We start from the raw sequence: 19,330 nt of genomic DNA, 5'->3' as shown, positions 1-19,330 counted from the left end.
TGGAAACTTCAGCACACATGAACAGTGATGTAACAACATATTAGAATGTGAGGGTGAACTGCAGAAGATTGATGGAGAATCAGTTGAACTAGCTAGCAACGGAAAAGGTAAGAGGAAGAGGTTACTCACCTTGTGCAGTAACTGGAGTTCTATAAGATGCATCCCCTTATAGGTGCTCCACTTTAGGTACGCATGCACCTCATGTGCCTTTGACCAGAGATTTTTGGTAGCAGCACCCATTTTGCCCATGCACGCAATCCAGACATCCTTGTGCCCCATACCCAGGATATATAGAGCTGTATGGGCAAACTGCCCTCAGTTCCTTCTCTACCACAGAATCCCATGAGATGAAACTCTGAAGCAGAAGGGAAGGACGGTGGGTAGTGGAGCATCCATAGGGACACCCTGAAGAACTCCAGTTACTGCACAAGGTTAGTAATCTCTCCTTCGAGTAGTGTCGCGATAGGTGCTCCACTTCTGGTGACACCTGAGTAGTACCCCGGAAGGAGGAAGGAGCTTCACAGTTGAGTCCAACACTGAAGGCAGAACTGCATTCTCAACTGCATCATCTGATCTGGCAGTGTGAATCAAGGCGTACTGTTTGAAGAAAGCATGCAGGGAAAACCTGGTTGCTCCTCTACAACTTCCAGCCACTGCGACACCTTCCAATAGTGTCACAGAAACAGATTTGGATCTTGTAGAATGGGCAAGCACCCTAAAAGAAGGTTTAAATTGGCAGCTTCATAACAAGAGATGATACATCCAGAGATCCATCTTGAGAGGCTCTGAGAGGAGACTGGAAACTCTGGATCTGTCTGCAAATGAAACAGTTTGGGAGCCTTTCTAAAAGATTTGGTTCTATCCAGACAGAAGTCTAATGACATTCAAAGTGACATCCAAAGAGAAACATTCTCCCTGGTCTGCTACGGTTTTCAGAAAAAAACCGGAAGATAAATAAGTTGGTTAATATGCAGTTCAGAAGATACCAGCATATCCAAAGGTAATGAAACTTTCTCCTTGAATACTGTAAAGAGAGAATCTGCCATTAAATCCACCATTTCCCCAATTCTTCAGGCATAAGTGATGACTACCAAGAAAGCGGTTTTAGTGGACACAGGTGAAGGGAACACGTAGCCAATGACTCAGAGGGAGGTTTAATGAGACAATCAAGGACCAAGTTTAAATAGCATGCAGGGATGGGCTCTCTAATCTGTGGAAAAAGGTTAATCAAACCCTTGATGGATCTTGCTGTCATGAAATGAGAAAACACCTAAGAATCCCTCAACAGAGGAATGAAAGGCTGTTATAGCCACCACATGAACCTGGATGGAACTCCTGGAGATACCAGACTTTTTCAATTCCCATAAGTAGTCAAGGACAATGGAGAGGAATGAGTGAACCAGTGAAAATGGTCACTGGGTATACCAGTGATGAAACCTCCTCCATTTCTGAAAGTGTTTCATGAAGATACCTTCCTGCTGTTTAACAGTACCTGTTGTACTTCTGCAGAACAAGTCGTCTCTATCCCTGAGAACCACTGAGTAACCAAGCTCTGAGACAAAGAATTCCCAGGTTGGGATTGAGAGTCCATCCAGAATTCTGAGACAGTAGGTGAGGTATGAACAGAAGACAACACTGTACTAGAAGCTAGACAAATCAAGTAAGTGCTACCAGACTTCTCTGCTAAATTGGAACTATTAAAAAAAAAGCTTTGTCATATTTGATTTTGTTCAACACACCCAAGATCAGCTGTGCTGGAGGATATGCACAGAGAAAGCCCATCATCCAACGAATGAGGAAGGCATCCCGCAAGAACTGAGGACCCAAGTCCTCATCTGGATCAGAATTTTATGCACTTCTTGTTAATGGTGGTGGCAAAGAAGTCCACTTATGAGAACCCCCAGGTCAGAAAAAATCAGTTTGAAAACCCACGTGTCCATCTCCCACTCAATTTTGGGAGAAATGCCTGCTGAGATCAGACGTGGTGCTTTGTACACCTGGGGTGTAAGAGGCTGAAATGAGGATGTGACTGGCTATACACCAGTTCCATAACTTCACTGTTTTGGCCCTTCACAACTGACACAGAACACGCAGGCCACACTATCTGTAATGACCTTGAGAGATGTGCCCCTGATTAAGGGAAGGAAAGGGATAATGGAGTTCCTGACAGCTCTCAAGGTAGGTGATCGGGGAGATGTACTCTCCATGGGAGATGGGAGATTCCTGGACAGAGATCTGGGAATCAATAGGAATCCTTAACATACTCCAGTCATTGTGCAGATAGCGAAGATTCAGGTCGTTGTCTACCCTCTGTAGCAGGAGAGATACTGGAGAGGTAGCATGCACTGGGGAAAGACATGGTTTTGGTGACCCAGTAGATCTTGGCACTGATCAGCCCCCCATTAGCAGTGGGGACTCCAGTTCTTCAGAAACAAAAAGATCCTTGAAGTATCCCAATTCTTGCAGTACCGAATACACCTGAGTCGAAGTCAAGGAAGGCTCCACAACAGTCAGGGTTGGTACCAATACTGACGGCTTCACCAGTATCTGTCTCTAAGATGGGGTTGGTACTCAGGGCACTCATTGCTTGGAAGCGCGTTTCTAACAGAAGGTGCCAATACTGAAGACGCTATTTCTGGCACACCGGAGCAGAAGACTGGGATATTGGTTTGGGTACAGAGGTCGATGTTACCAGCCTTCTGGAGTCAAAGTACTTGGCATCAGCAGATGGTACCTGTTTCTGAGAAGCAGAGTGTCTCAGGTTCTCTTTTGAGGACACACTTAGTACCATGGCTCTTAGCAGAACTTGAAGGCTTTGATGCACTTCCAGTACCAGAACTGCTTGGTGCTTCAAATGTACCTACTTTGGGACCTGCAGTGTCCTGGGATGACAGATTTCTTCATAGGCAGCTTTCTGGTGGGAGACAACTTCTTCTTGAAGCACCCATCAGTATATTTGGCCTTAACGCACAAAGATCTCAGTGATCAAGGTACACAGGTACACTAAATGTAGTTGAAAACAAGTATACAGGGGGATCCTCTGAGCCACAGTCCAAAGCTTGTCTCAGAGCTAGCTCAGAGCCGAATTTTGGGGAAATTTAATTTCTCTTTTTGGATTTGCTCATAAAAGTAGTACAGACCTTACACCTGGATGGCATCGGAGTGTGTCCCCTAAACACTAGAGGCACCAAGAATGACTGTTGCTAATCAGGATGAACTTCCACCAGGAAAGGCAGCACTTAAAGGCCGGAAACATGGCATAAAAAATAATGACAATCCTTAAGGAAGGCCTCTCAATTTAAAAAAAAAAAAAAAAAAGGTGTTTGTGGGGAGGGAGGGGGGACTGAGAGAGACAGAGTGTTCAATGGAAAAACTCTTAACAGTGGAAAAGGGAGCTATGCAACTAATAGTGACAACTAACTAATTGGACTAAACTAAACTAATTACACTAAGCTACAGTAAAGGTGAACGCCAAGAAAAATGGCAAGTGAGCACACTAAAGGCTCCATCTTAGGCCGTTGAGAAGGAACTGAGGGGGGTTATCCCGCGTAGCTCAATATATGCTCAGCATGAGGCACAAAGATGTCTGGAGCAAACAGACAAGCCAAATGAGCACTGCTACCACAAATCTCCAATCAAAGGAACCTTGGGCATATGTGCACCTAAAGTGGCGTGCCCATAGGTACACTATTAGAAGTCTTCTTTAATTTAGCAAGGTCATGCAGCCTACTCTTTCCGTATTGACAGCCAGATACACATCCCAGACAAAAGAACAAAACCCAGCAAAGCCCCCAATTCCAATGAGACTACTTGTGCACATACATTATCTTGATAATTACGTATTTATATTACATTTCAGATAGTAACTTATATAGCAAGTTTAAAAAGTTAAATTAGAAACCTTAACAGCACAGCTAAGTTTACCTACGTATTCATTTGTCTATGTTGCACAATTTTATTCCCCTTATTTTAAGTAGGACTCCAGCTATTATGGTTTTATATTCTGTTATACATTGGATTTGCATAAATAAAAGTTATAAAGATTACATTAAATTTTTGTAGAAGTCTTACCTTCATTTATTTTGGATATATCTACACTAGAATTATTAAGCTGCAAGGTGGCTTGAAGAGCAGGCAGCAGCTGTCGAAGGAGATTTGGATCCTGAAGTAATGGAGGAATTGGTGATTGTGGGACTGGTGAGACAGGGACTGTAGAAGTAGCAGGTGCAGAAGTTGGATTCAGTCCAGAAGCAGAAGATGTGGAAGGAGTTGTGCAAGAATGGGAGACAGATTTGTCCACAGATGCAGACTCTGAACAGAAGACAAATATTAGGTTAGTTTTTCCTTCCCAATAAAGTGCATTATTACAGATCCTCACTAGTACACTACTCACATTAAATAAGAAGTATTACCTTCTCTTTTATTGTCTCACATAACAGATACTAAACACAAAAGCATATGTCCAAGAAACTGAAAGATCTTATGACATACTGTTATTGGGACTTACTGTATTGCAGCTTGGTATAAAAAAGGAACAAATCTTATTTTCAGAACCTGCAATGGTTTAGGTACAACACAGAAAAATATCTTACCATGAATTCCATTATTATAATGATTTCCAACTTCTTACTGGAAGGAATCATAGTGAAAGTTGCCAGTGATACGACCAAGGCACACTGAGCATACTTTTCACGAAGCAAGATTTTTTACCTTTATTGCTATGAAACTTCATTTTCTTGCTAAATTTTAATTTCATTACGCACTTAATCCAGTTTATTGTAGGTCTGCCCTTGACTTTGCTGGACATTTTCTTTTTAGACAGTATAGAACTCCATGGACTTGACAAAAAGATGGGATGACGTGTCCAATTTTGGGTTACAAATCAAGACCTTCACTACAGACCAGAATACAAGCAGATAAAAAAACAAAGATAGGAACTGCCAAATGGGATACAAACAAGAGTTCATATAGTGTGGTATCCTGTCTGACAGTGAGCAGTACCAGATGTGTCAGAAAAAGCTGTTAGAATCCTCATAATAGGTAGCTATACAATAATGTCCCAACAGAGAACGTTTCTTCTCTGTTTAGAGTTTGGTTTATGTCCTGAAGCATCACCAGGACTTGCATCCTTTATATTTTTCATTTAATTCACGTGTCAATGCTTATTATCCATATAGATGTCTACTCCTTTTGGAATCCTACTAAACTCTTGAAATCAAATTATATTTTGTAGCAATGAGTTGCACAGAATATGCAGGTTAAAAAGTACTTTCTTTAACCAATCTTGCTTTCATTTTACAGTAATACCCCCTAATTCTTATATTTTGAGAAAAAGTGAAGAAGAGCACTCCCATTTATTATTGCTATACCATGAATTATTTTCTAGACCTCTATAACATTTTTTTGTTTAGGAAAAGAGCAGTCCATCCAGTAAATCTTAGCTCAGTTTCTTTTTAAATTCAAGTTTGCCAGTAAATAAAATCTGACTGGGGAAAACAACTACATTTTTGTAAAGAAAATTTTATTTTGCATAGCAAAATTTAATCATCTGATGCTTCTAAATCTTTTAATCTAACTCTATAATAAAACTAGTGAGTTAAGAGAAAGAGTTACATGTTACAGGAGTTCAGTACTCCAGAATATGATCATTGAAACTACATTAAGTAGAGTGGATTTCTGTCTTCATGTGGTTGAGGGGAAAGAGTTCATGTTTACAAGTCACTGAAGAACTCAATGTGCTCTTTTAGCCGCGTAGAAGAATTCTACACTACAGTGCAGGAAGAACCAGGTTTGATTTCCAGCCTTGGTCTCTAGCACCCATGGAGTCTGGAAATAGTTTGACAACAGTATGCCTCAAGCCCTGAGTAGCAAGAACTGACTTTAGTTACTCAATTGACTATGAGCAATGTTAACAGGCTTCAGAATAAGGAAGTCCCATCTAGCTCATCTCGGAACAGTGGTTGTAACATGACACATGGAGAACAGGGAAATGAATCTTGTCATCCACTGCCCTTTACCTTTGCCACCAACGAAAACTATGTTACAGTTCCTAAAACTGTGTGATCTATATAGCATAAGAGGTACTTTTCACAATGTCATTGCCCAAAAGAGTTTGCAAAGTATTTTCACATGCAACAAATGGACTTTAAAAGCAGAACATAGATGGAGGAGGAAAGAATGTCACAAGATTATTATACAACCACATAATGACAGGTGCACAGCATAGCTGATCATTTATTATCCCTTCTCCATTTAAACAGCAAATCCTTACTACAGGTTTTGCTCATATAAATACTATGCATAACACCTTAGTGTTCAAAGTAAACAGTACATTAAAATAATTTGCAGGGGAGGCACATCATGTGCAAAATAAGAATCCAGCTATAGTACATGTACCTTTACAAAAATGTAAAGTTTGACTACAACCTCAAAAATACCATACAAAGAAGCCATCTGAAGTTACTTGTAACAGACAAAGCAAGGAAGTGTGTATGGTTATGTACATAAACTACCTACTGTTCTGAGAGCTTTACAAAAAATAGATAATGACAGTTAAAGGGGAAAAAAAACAAATTCAACTGCCAGGACCAGATTCAAGTAACGTTTAGATTTTTAAGTGTTGTTTTAGTTGTTTGCTCTTAAAACAAACGACAGTTCAACACTATTCAATGCAAACATACAAAGATACTGAACTCCAGGAAACCTGTAAAGATATTTTGGTTTATTTGAACTCATTTGGATAAACATGTCAATAGAACTACAAAAAGAAGAGGAGTACTTGTGGCACCTTAGAGACTAACCAATTTATTTGAGCATGAGCTTTCGTGAGCTACAGCTCACTTCACGAAAGCTCATGCTCAAATAAATTGGTTAGTCTCTAAGGTGCCACAAGTACTCCTCTTCTTTTTGTGAATACAGACTAACACGGCTGTTACTCTGAAATAGAACTACAATCATTCATACAATCTTATTAGGTCCTTCACTCAAAAATGGATGTCAGTGGAGCCAGTAACTTGACTAACATCTCAGACACTGTTCTAAAAATAGTACAGATTATAAAAACTTTATATATGTATAAGCTATACTTAAAAGCTAAACAACCCATTTTAAATATCAAACAGATAAAGAAAAATAAGTACTCAAAATTACACTTTCAGAATTAAACACTGCTTTAGTTAATGCGCATTATTGCTGCTGCATCATCATATCTGCTCCGAACATAGGAACAGCCATCATGGGTCAGATGAATGGTTCATCTAGCCCAGTATCTTGTCTTGCAACAGGAGCCAAAGCCAGATGCTTTGGACAGAACAAACAGAAATCCATCGAGCAATCCATTCAATTGTCCACTCCCAGCTTCTGACAGCCAGAGGGTAGAGACACCCAGAGCACTGGGATGCATCCTTGACCATCTTGGCTAATAGCCACTGATGGACATATCCTCCACGAACTTGTTTAATTCTTTTTTGAACCCGGTTATACTTTTGTCCTTCACAACATCCCCTGACAACAAGTTCAACGGGCTAACTGTACACTGTGTGAAGTACTTCCTTTTGTTTGTTTTAAACCTGCTGCCTATTAATATCATTGGGTGACTCCTGGTTCTTGTGTTATTTATTCCTTCACATCCTTATTCACTTTCTCTCCGCCACTCATGATTTAATAGACCTCTATTATATCCCCTCCTTAGTCGTCTCTTTTCCAAGCTGAACAATCCCTGTTTTTTTCAAACTCTCCTCATGCGGAAGCTGTTCCATACTTTTAATAATTTTCTGTTACCTTTCTATGTAACATTTCTAATTCTAATAGATCTTTTTTGAGATGGGGCGACCAGAACTACATGCAGTATTCAAGGTGTGGACATGCTTTGGATTTATGTAGTGGTATTATGACAGTCTGTCTTATTACCTATCCCTTTGCTAATGGTCCCGAACACTGTTAGCTTTTCTGACTGGGACTGCTCATTGAACATATGGTTTTCAGAGAACTCTCTCTTCCTTGAGTGGTAATAGCAAATTTAGATCCCATCATTTTGTATGGATAGTTGGGATCAGGTTTTCCAATATGCATTACTTCGCACTTTTCAAGACTGAATTTCATCTGCCATTTTGTTTCCAGTCACTCAGTTTTGTGAGATCCCTTTTACTGCTGGTGGAATTCTGCACCAGCTGCACGCGTGCAGAAAACATGTCCCTCTGCAGATTTCTTTTGCTTCCCTGCAGAAAGTAACAGGGAAGCTGTAGGATGATGGGGGGGTGTATGGTTGTAGTCTGATAGGCACTGCCCCCCCAGAGGCAAGATGTTGCGGGGGGGCACACAGGGTCACCAGCCACTGCCCCCTCCGTCTCAGCTAGGCAGCTCTGCGCTCGCAGAAAGACAGTGCCGCTTGGCTCCACAGACTTTGCAGCTGGACGCCGCCTCCCACGTCCTAGTGCAAGTTCAGCTACCCTTCTGTGTGCCGGAAGCCATCCTGTTTTCTGTACAACAGTGAGTGCCTTTGGTGGGGCAGGAGCCCGGCATGCAGCATCCCCTCAGCAGTAGCTGCAGCTCCCCCATTAAGCAAGCCCATCAAACCCCCATCCCGATGAGCCCTACCTTTCCTGCACCTGGACCACCCTGATGAGCCCCTTAAGACACCCCCCACTGAACTTCAACTGCACCCAGACCCCCTCACTGAGCCCCCACACCCAGACCCCCCGAGCCTCAACCACCTTTACCTGGACCCCCCTGCAGAGGCCTATTGCCCCTGAACCTAGAACCCTCCAACAAGCCCCTGTGCATCCAGATCTCCCACTGAACCGCATGCACCCAGATTGCCCCACACAGAACCCTCTTAACCCACACCAGTATCCCCACACACTTAAACCCTCTGCGCTTGGATCCTGATCGGCTGAGCCTGCTTGCCTACACCTGGTGTGCCTGGCACAGAGGGCCCCGGCATGCTTCAGGGGCAGGCCCAGCCCTGGCGCTGTATGAGAGTCGGCTGCAGCCTGCGGTGGGGAGGGGACCTGCAGGGTTATCTCCAACCTTCATGCAGTCAGTGGCCTGTGTTCCCCACTGCCCATTTGGAACCTCCACATTTAAGACAATGAAACTTTGCAAAATTTTAAAATATACACAGAAATTTCTTTTTTTTTTGGCACAGAATTCCGTCAGGAGTAATCCTTTGTAACTCTTCACAGTCAGCTTTGGACTTAACTATTTTGAGTAATTTTGTATTGTTTGCAAATTTTTCCACCTCACTGTTTACCCGTTTTACCAGCTGATTTATGAGTATGTTGAACTGCACTGGTCCCAGTACAGATTCGTGAGGATCCCTGCCATTTACCTCTCTCCACCAAGAAAACTGAACATTTATTCCTACCCTTTGTTTCCTATCTTTTAAATAGGTACTAATCCATGAAAAGACCCTTCCTTCTTACCCCATCACTGCCTACTTTGCTTAAGAGCCTTTGGTGAGTGGTCTAATCAAAGGCTTTCTGAAAGTCCAAGTACACTATATTCACGGGATCACCCTTGTCCACATGGTTGTTGACCCGCTCAGAGAATTCTAATAGATTGATGAGACATGATTTCCCTTTACAAAAACCATGCTGACTAATCAGCAACCATAGTGTTAATTTGTGTGTCCAATAATTCTGTTCTTTACTGTAGTTTCAACCAAGTTGCCTGGTATTGAAGTTAGGCTTACTGACCTTCAATTGCCAGGATTGCCTCAAGAGTCTTTTTAATAATTGGTGTCACATTAGTTATCCTCCAGTCATCTGAAACAGAATCTGACTTAAATATCATTTAGTAACTGTTCAACTTCATATTTCATTTCCTTCAGAACTGTTGGGTGAATACCATCATGTCCTGGTGACATGTAATTGTTTAATTTATCAATTTGTTCCAAAACCACCTCTACTGACACCTCAATTTGGGACAGTTCCTCAAATCTGTCACCCAGAAAGAATGGCTCAGGCAAGGGAATCTCCCATACATCCTCTGCAGAGAAGACTGATGCAAAATATTAATTTAGCTTCTCCCACAATGGCCACATCTTTCTTGAGAGTTCTTTTAGCATCTCTGTTTGTCCAGTGGCCTTATTCATTGTTTGGCAGGCTTCCTGCTTCTAGTGTACTTAAAATTTTTGCTGTTCGTGTGTGTGTGTCTTTTGCTAGTTGCTCTTCAAATTCTTTTTTTGGACTGCCTAATTATACTTTTACACTTGACTTGCCAGAGTTTACCTTCCTTTCAACTTTCCTTAGTAGGATTTAACTTCCAATTTTTAAAGAATGCCTTTTGGCCTCTAACCTCTTTTTACTTGGTTGTTCAGCCACGGTAGCATTTTTTTGGTCCTCCTTTTTTTATCCAGGGTATACATTTAATTTGAACTTCTATTATGGTGTTTTTTAAAAGTTTCCATGCAGCTTACAGACATTTCACTTTTGCGAGTGTACCTTTTAAATTTCCATTTAACTAGCTTCCTCATTTTTGCATAGTTCCCCTTTCTGAACTTTTCCAGTAGTAAACATTTGGCACCATTCACTAGTACTAGAGCTGCTGTAGCTCATTTCTGACAGAGTGGATAAAAATCATGGATCATTGATTTATGATGAAAATCATGACTTTAAACTGATTTTAATTAGAAATCCATTTTTATACACACGTTGCTAGTTCTTATTTTTTTCCTATTTTATAATCTTAAATTGCTATACTGAATGTTTAATACTTTCCTTTAATAATTTTAAGTAGTTTCAGATTTTACATATAGATTGTTTCCTGCTGAAAAGAATCATACTTAAAATGCTCATGCATACTTGAAAAGGCAAGTCCATGACTTCATTAACATCCTTACTCAGAGAACAGAAATTCAAAATATAAGACTGATGAGCACTATAGCTATATTGTCAACTGGCACCACCTTCCAATATTCGCAAGGCTGAAAAGCTGTTCTGATATTCGCAAGGCAAACAAGTAGGGTTGTCAAGCAATTAAAAAAATTGCAATTAATCACATTGTATTCTATTACTGTTTTAACAATTTATTTAAATATTTTGGATGCATTCTACATTTTCCAAATATATTGATTTCAATTATACACAAAATACAAAGTGTACAGTGCTCACTTTATTTATTACAAATATTTGCACTGTAAAAATGATAAAAGAAACAGTATTTTTCAATTCAGCCAATACAAGTACACTGGACCCTTGCTAGAATGTGCATCTATATAACGTGAATTCGGATATAACGCGGCCATGGATCCCAAATTTAAGTACCGTACCGTAAAAAAAATTTTTTTGAGTATAGACGTGATAAATCGACCGCTGAACGTTCTCCTGTCGACTCTACTACTCCACCAGAACGAGGAGAGCAACCACAGTCGACAGGAGAACGTCAGCTATTCACACTTGATCAAGATGTCATCGCCATTTTTAAGCAGCACTATCAACGGAACTTGGTACGACAAATGATAGAAAGCGAGTTGTCTGTCACTGATTTTCTGAAGAAGCTGACTATAAAAAATTTTTTACATTGGCAGCGAGTCCTGGAATTTATTACACGCTGGAACAATAAACCGCTGTTGGATGGTGGGACTGAGTGTGTCATTTGGCCACGCGCTCCTGGAAGAAAATGAAGAAAGCAGATCACAGCCTGACGAGGAATTCAGCTGAGGGATTTACAGAGGAGGAAGCTGGAAGAACAGACACGGAGTGGATGCAGGAGCTGTGCCAGCAACTGTCTGGGCTCGGGGTAACTGTTCTTCCACAAAATATTGAGTTCTGGATAAGAGGCGATGATGAAGCAGAAGAATTTTCTCCCGTTGCTGAAAGACTAACAGAAGACCAAATTCTTCAGGCAGTACAACCAAACAACATTCCAGAAGCTGAAGAATTGGACTTCGCCATGGAAGAAGAGGAGGAAGATGAAGTGGATGTCGTTCCATCAACTGTGACCGTAACCATCTTAGAGACTGCTTTGAGATGGTTTGATATGCAAGACGTTGAGCCTATAAAAATTATGCAGCTACATAGTCTTTTGCAGTTTGCTAAGCGGAAGTGGCACAGCAACAAGAAGCAAAAGCAACTCACCGACATTTTAAAGAAAAACTAGACTAGTTTATTCTAATGTCTACTTTAAATGTCTAATAAAGTAACATTTTTTTTTCTCGTTTATTGTTTCCTTCACATAGGAGTTTTATTTTCTATTTATTTTATAGATGTGACATTTACTGTCTACAGTAATTTCATTTTAACGCGGTCCCCACTATAACACGGTACTTGGCATGGATCCCAAATTCCACGTTCTAGTGAGGGTCTGGTGTACTGTAGTGTGATCTCTTTATCATGAAAATTGAACTTACCAATGTAGAATTATGTCAAAAAAAAAACAAACTCTGCATTCGAAAATAAAACAATGTCAAATTTTAGAGCCTGCAAGTCCACTCAGTCCTAATTCTTGTTCAGCCAATTGCTCCGACAAACAAGTTTGTTTACATTTGCAGGAGATAATGCTGCCCACTTCTTCTTTACAATGTCACCTGAAAGTGAGAATAGAAGTTTGCAGGGCACTGTTGTAGCTGGCATAGCAAGATATTTACGTGCCAGATGCGCTAAAGATTCATATGTCCCTTCATGCTTCAACCACCATTCCAGGGGACATACATCCACCCTGACGACGGGTTCTGCTCGGTAATGATCCAGCGCAGCATGGACCGACGCATGTTCATTTTCATTATCTGAGTCAGATGCCACCAGCAGAAGGTTGATTTTCTTTTTTGGTGGTTTGGATTCTGTAGTTTCCGCATCTGAGTGTTGCTCTTTTAAGATTTCTGAAAGCATGTTCTACACCTCGTCCCCCTCAGATTTTGGAAGGCACTTCAGATTCTTAAACTTTGGGTTGAGTGCTGCAGCTATCTTTAGAAATCTCACATTGGTACTTTCTTTGCATTTTGTCAAATCTGCAGTGAAAGCATTCTTAAAATGAACATGTGCTGGACCTTCATCTGAGATGGCTATAACATGAAATATATGGCAGAATGCAGGTAAAACAGAACAGGAGACACACAATTTTCCCCCAAGGAGTTCAGTCACAAATTTAATTAATGCATTAATTTTTAATGAGCGCCATCAGCATGGAAGCATGTCCTCTGGAATGGTGGCCAAATCATGAAAGGGCATACGAACGTTTAGCACACGTGGCACATAAACACCTTGCAATGCCGGCTACGAAAGTGCCATGCAAATGCCTGTTCTTATTTTCTGGTGACACTGTAAATAAGAAGAAGGCAGCATTATCTCTTGTAAATGCAAACAAACTTGTTTGCCTTAGCGATTGGCTGAACAAGAAGTAGGACTGAATGGACTTGTAGGCGCTGAAGTTTTACATTGTGTTGTTTTTGAGTGCAGTTATGTAACAAAACAAAAAATCTACATTTGTAAGTTGCACTTCCACAACAAAGAGATTGCATTTCCGTATTTGTATGAGGTGAATTGAAAAACACTATTTCTTTTGTTTATCATTTTTACAGTGCAAATATTTGTAATAAAAAATAACATACACCGATTTCAATTACAACACAGAATACAATATATATGAAAATGTAGAACATCCAAAATATTTAATACATTTCAACTGGTATTATATTGTTTAACAGTGCAATTAAAACGATCATTAGTGGTGATTTTTTTTTAATCGCAATTAATTTTGAGTTAATTACGTGAGTTAACTGCGCTTAATCGACAGCCCTACAAAAAAGTTTAAATGCTTTCACCAGGCTATGCTTCTCCATCAGAGTTTGCAGTCTGAAGTCAATGGAACTTGTGCTCCTAAGTCACTATGGTACTTTTGAAACTTCCACCTTTAGACCCCTAAATATGGGCTTGAGAGCGTAACTTTAGATTCTTTTTTTAATGCCAGCCTTTGTATAAAAATTCATATTAACTTTGCTAATGTGTTGAAAGTCTAAATAATTTTCCACTGTTAATACTAGAACAGTTCTACTTTGAAGTGAACAATTTTAGTCCCTGATGCTGCAGCCATGCCTAACTACAAGTACATGAGAAGTTTCATGGCAATGTGAATAGCTGTATGAATAAAGTTATGTACCTGCTAGACTATTTTGACTCCCAGACTTACTTTGTAATATTTAGTCTTCTGCTCACAGCAGGTTTTCTTTCTTTTATTAAAAAGAGATACCCTATTGCAGTAACATTTTAAAAACATCATTTATAATTAAAATTTGGTGCACTAATCTAAAGTTCCAGTAGCACAAATTCACAAATTACTTTTACAAAACTTCAGCCTGCTTTAAATGTGACTTTCATTGCATTTAAATTAGTCTACCCTGTTATTTGAGGGCTTTTACATTTATTACTTTAAAACTTTTCTCCCTCTGGGTCCAGACTGGATTTATAACTAAAGCACATGATTTCAAAGGTAGATAAAGCCAACAAATACTTCCAATAAAACAAACCCTCTGAAATATTTCAAAAATAGTTGTTATGATATATTACATTTATAAGATATGTGATGGTATAATACGGTATAAAAGTTTAGCATGCATTCTTTTCAGATTATATGTATAACTCATTTGCAGATTCACCACTTATGGAGTTACACAACTACACCAAACTCTTCATGATAAACACTTATTCCACACTATCATGTATCATCATGTATTTCCTGTTTTTATGTATAATTTTAAAAAAATATTCACTTTTTAAGACCTCCTTTTTGAACTACTGCTGTATTGTGAAGTGACTGGACTACTGTGATCTTGCCAGTAGAGGGGAGTATGCTTTACAATATTTAAATAAAATTATATGCCCACACAGAGCACAAAGAACCATAATTTCCCCTTATTCTTCAGAACTAGCTTATGCTTATGTTTAGCACTAGTAATATCACAGTTAAGACACACAACTTGTTTATGAATGTAAAGACTTGAATTTAACTAGACGGCTTTTGGTAAAATTTCCTAGAATACGAAATACTTAAAATATTGCCCTAAGATTATATCACAAATGTCTCTTGCAAAAGAACGTTGAGTTCTCCATCTCTCAGCAAGAACATATTTGAAGAAAAACTTGGGGTACTCAAGTGACATGGATTCCATATGACGCAGTTATCAGGAGAAGTTCAAAATACTTTTGCAGTAAGCCTAACAGTCTGATTGCGTAAGGTAGTCAAAAAAATGCACTGCATTTAGCAGCCCATATACTAATGCTCTTAATTATTTTCAGTATTCGTCCAACAGCAGAAACTAGGATTCCCTAATAAAATTTCTTTGTGATTAATTACCAGTTCCCTAGCCATTTGCTAGGATTCAATTGGGTGTTTAGAAGTATATAAAATCCTTTAAATCTGCTAGAGTAGCGTGAGAACGAAGAGTTGAAATTATCCAAATTTGGGTTGAACTGAACATGTCTGGAAGAGATAAGCCCTCAGGTCTGCTGAGAATTTTGATCAACCAATCCCTCTTAATCACCGTTAACTTAATGTTATCTTCAGAAACAATGCTATCTAGAGGACTGATGCAAAAACATGTTTTTTTGTAAAGTGAACTACCCACATGTACATCAAGCTTTAACTCTGAGATACAGTCTCTTCATTAAGCAACCATCTATGTCCAAACCCAAGACTAGAAAAACAAATGGAAAAGAATGCAAATTTGATCCTGTGAAAGAACAAATTTTCTCTTTAAAAACGTTGACAGGAGTAATACTGTCCTCACATTTCCCCAAACACCTTGTTCATCTCATCTACCTATTATGTCTGGTCTTGGAATAGAATAAGCTCTTTGGGGCAGTGATTTAACAAGTTTTTATAGGGCCTAACACAATGGGGCTCTGACCTGACAAGGTCTCCAAGTGCTATTAAAACATAAAACATTCAACAGCAGCAACAGCTGGAGATACTCCATACAAGATACCAGCACTACATTTCATAAATAGAGCTGGTCAACTCCAACTGTGACCCTGATTATTACTGGGATATACCAATTGTGCTCTGATTCTCTGAAGCAGTTTATTTTGTTTTTCTTGTGTACAATTACTGAATCAATGATTCCAAGCACTGACAAACTCTTATTTTGACAATAATAAGACAAGACACAAAAAGTAAACCATCAGTAATAGGCAGTTGAGCCTGAAAATATTTGAAGAACCCTGCAACACCCTCTCTAGTTGAGAATGAAGTGATCATAAGAACAGCCCTTCAAAGAGAGACAAACTGCAAATATCAACCAAAGAAGAAGATGCAATGGAACTGTCAGTAGGAATGCAACAGCTAACTGCTCCAGAAGGTAGATGGTATATCAAATAAGAAAGTTGAGAGTTGGAGAGAAGCCCATCTGTCGCTGATCAACTGCTTTAAACTGTCTGTATCAACACCAAAACCAACATGACAATATTCCTCTGATCAACATACTAAGTGGTACAGAAAGCTTGAAAACAAATTGCTGCCTATAGATATAAGCGCTGAAAGAGAAGTATCCCATACAGACAGACTGTTAGGATAAAAAAGAAGTATGGCAGCATTCATTCACATAACAATTAGAAATGGGAAAATGGGTAATGCAATCTACATATAAAACAGCAAAAAAATAGGAAAAGCAACCCCACACTTTCTCTGAATAAATAACCATCACAGAGACCACAAACAGAAGCTGCAGATTCTGACTGTAACACTCAAACCAAAGAATAGAGGTCAAATAGTTCAAGAACTCTCCACTCCTGCAAGTTTTTAAGGAAAGGTTTGGCATGGCAGGAGACGTACAAAGGATAAGTGAATAAAACACAAAGCAAAGCAATCTCAAACTATTTTCAGATTCTAGAAGAGTAAATAAAAGAATGACTGACTGATTTGGAAGTTTGATGACAAAATTAAATCCAGTATTTTGCATTTATATTATGCTTTTAATTCCAAAGCATTTTACAAACTGCGTGTGTATATATATATTTGTAAAGTGCTTTAGGATTAAAGGCGTCATATAAATGTAAAATACTGTATTTAATTCTACAATTATCTATTGATATATAAATCACTAATATTAAGCACCACCTCTGGGACATGAGTAAAGGCAGACAAATCACCAGACATTATACAGGATTGCAGAAGGCTCCCCTCCCCCGGCCTTTTATTTTTTTTAATTTATTCATTTATTTTTTTAAATAATAAACAGTAGGTAATTGTATTCTTCTTTGACCTTGTATGTATATTTGGACAAAAAGTTCCATGGAACTAATGTCCATAGAAAACAGACAGCAGTATTGCGTGGGTATTCTTAATGAGCCTCTACACACCACAAACTGCATGGAATTTTGTTTATATACCTGAGAAATATTAATGGTTGAGTTAATTTAGCTATAATTGAATCTTGTGGTTTGTGTGCATGTGTTTCAAGCCTGATGTTTCAATCAATAAGCTATCTCGTCTTTTCCCCTATTATACAAATAGCTAGTTATGAACTTGAATACTTTCTTCAGAGCAATTTTGATCTGTTTTCTGTCTGAAACCCAGGAAGAATAATTTTTGCTCACAATATAGTCTCATAGGAAAAATAAGGTTAGATTAACAACCAAATTAGCTAGAATTATGACAAGTAGTACTGTATTTACTTGCTAGCATTCAGTCTAAATTTCATGAGTGGAATGCCCTTTGATCGGGGAACTGAATACGATGCTATTCAGAGCTAGCAGAAGTGTGCGAAGAAAGGAACATCCTCAACTTCTTATATCAGGATAGATCTAACACCACATAGAGGTCAAAAACACGTCAAATTTAAGTAATGAGATGAACTATCTTTTAAAATCTTAGTTCTAGAGACAAAGCACAGAAATTTAAGATAGAATTGGAAATACAGAATATAGGCAGAATGATCAGCGAGAATGTTTTGCACAGTTTGAGTTTGCAAAAAAGGTACAAGCAGGTCTTTAAGAAACATTTAGATGCTAAAAACGAAGTGGGTGGGAGTAACCTTATACAGTTTTTGCTCACAGAGAACACTGTATACACACTAATGCATCTTGTTTCGTAGAGGTGCTGATTTCCTCTTTAGTACCTTTTCCCCCTGCAAGCTTTCATTAACATATACATTTGGTTGCCTCTCTATTTTTCCACGAGAAGTTTGCTTTTTTACAGTGAATGTTTCAGTTTTTACATAAAATTGTTGTAACACTTAAAATTACTAAAAAAGAAATTTAGTAAAAAATTCTCTATTTTCAGTTTCTTTATTCTGCACATTTGATAACATGTGTGTACAGCCAAACAGCTTTCTTGACTGCCAGTTGCATTTCCTATCTTATGCACTAGAAATTGCAATGCTTTATTTAAAAATGCTGGAAAATATCTGTGAAGGCAAGGCAAGGAATGCAAGACTTGAGCCCTTCATTTAAAAAAAAAAAAAAAAGACAACCCACTACACCTTACAAATAAAAGCCATTTAAAAAAAATATTTCAGGGCATACTGTTTAAAGGATACATACTGAAATTAGTTATTTCAATTAATATACATTGACAGCATCTTTTTTAATTCCTCCAAAATTACTCTCCTGAAGTGTAATTCTGTTTCACAGTGCTATATTCTGAGAATAATTCCTTACTAAGGCCTCATCTACACTACAAAGTTAGGTTCACATAAGCTGCCTTGCGTCGACCTAGTTATGCATGTGTCTACCCTTAAATATATTTCCCATGGATGTAAGTGCCCCTTTACAAACACACTACCACCATCTCCTTCGTGTTGAGCCAGGGTTGATGTACTGAGGTTGATACGGCACAAGTGAAGACACTGTTACTTATGTCATCCCTAACAGTCCTCCAGAAGAGGTCTCACAATGTCTGACAATGACTGCTCTGCTGTCAATTGTGAACTACATAGCCCAGGGGTCAGAGAGACCAGAAAGCCTCCCTCCGCTTTAAAGCCCCACGAATTTTTCAAATGTTTTTTTCCTGACTGTCCAGGTTGGCAAGCGCACCTAGCAGTTCTCCATTCTTATGCACAACTGCCCAGCTGACTATGCTAGCTACATGCTTCAGATAAGTTGCAGCCTGGAGTAGATGGGAGATACTGGATATGGGGAGAAGAGCCTGTGTGAGCACAGCTGTAGAAAGGTGGACATCTATAAACAGATTGCACAGGGGATGTGGGAGCAAGGATCTGACATGGACCAGCACCAGTGCCTCATGAAAGTGAAGGAACCACATCAGACATATCAGAAGGCCAGGGAGGCCAACAGTCGATCCAATGCCAAGCTGCAGACCTGCCGCTTTTACAAAGAGCTACATGTCGTACTTGGCAGTGACCTCAATACCACTCCACACATCACCGTGGATAAACTCC

The 19,330-nt window shown here is 39.1% G+C and overlaps 1 protein-coding gene across 2 annotated transcripts in view; it reads right to left on the bottom strand.

Moving 5' to 3' along the window:
* The window catches only part of WAC (WW domain containing adaptor with coiled-coil), a 114,325-nt gene that overhangs the window by 25,152 nt on the left and 69,843 nt on the right, over positions 1-19,330 (bottom strand). For both annotated transcript variants that reach the window (XM_077808265.1, XM_077808264.1), the window contains exon 8: positions 4,072-4,311. In XM_077808265.1, the coding sequence (XP_077664391.1) occupies positions 4,072-4,311 (240 nt within the window). The remainder of the gene's footprint in view (positions 1-4,071; positions 4,312-19,330) is intronic.

Source organism: Eretmochelys imbricata, chromosome 2, assembly GCF_965152235.1.
Source record: "Eretmochelys imbricata isolate rEreImb1 chromosome 2, rEreImb1.hap1, whole genome shotgun sequence".
Classification (NCBI taxonomy): Eukaryota; Metazoa; Chordata; order Testudines; family Cheloniidae; genus Eretmochelys; species Eretmochelys imbricata.
The sequence above is the reverse complement of the archived record's forward strand: the minus strand, read 5'-3'. Positions and strand labels throughout refer to the sequence as shown.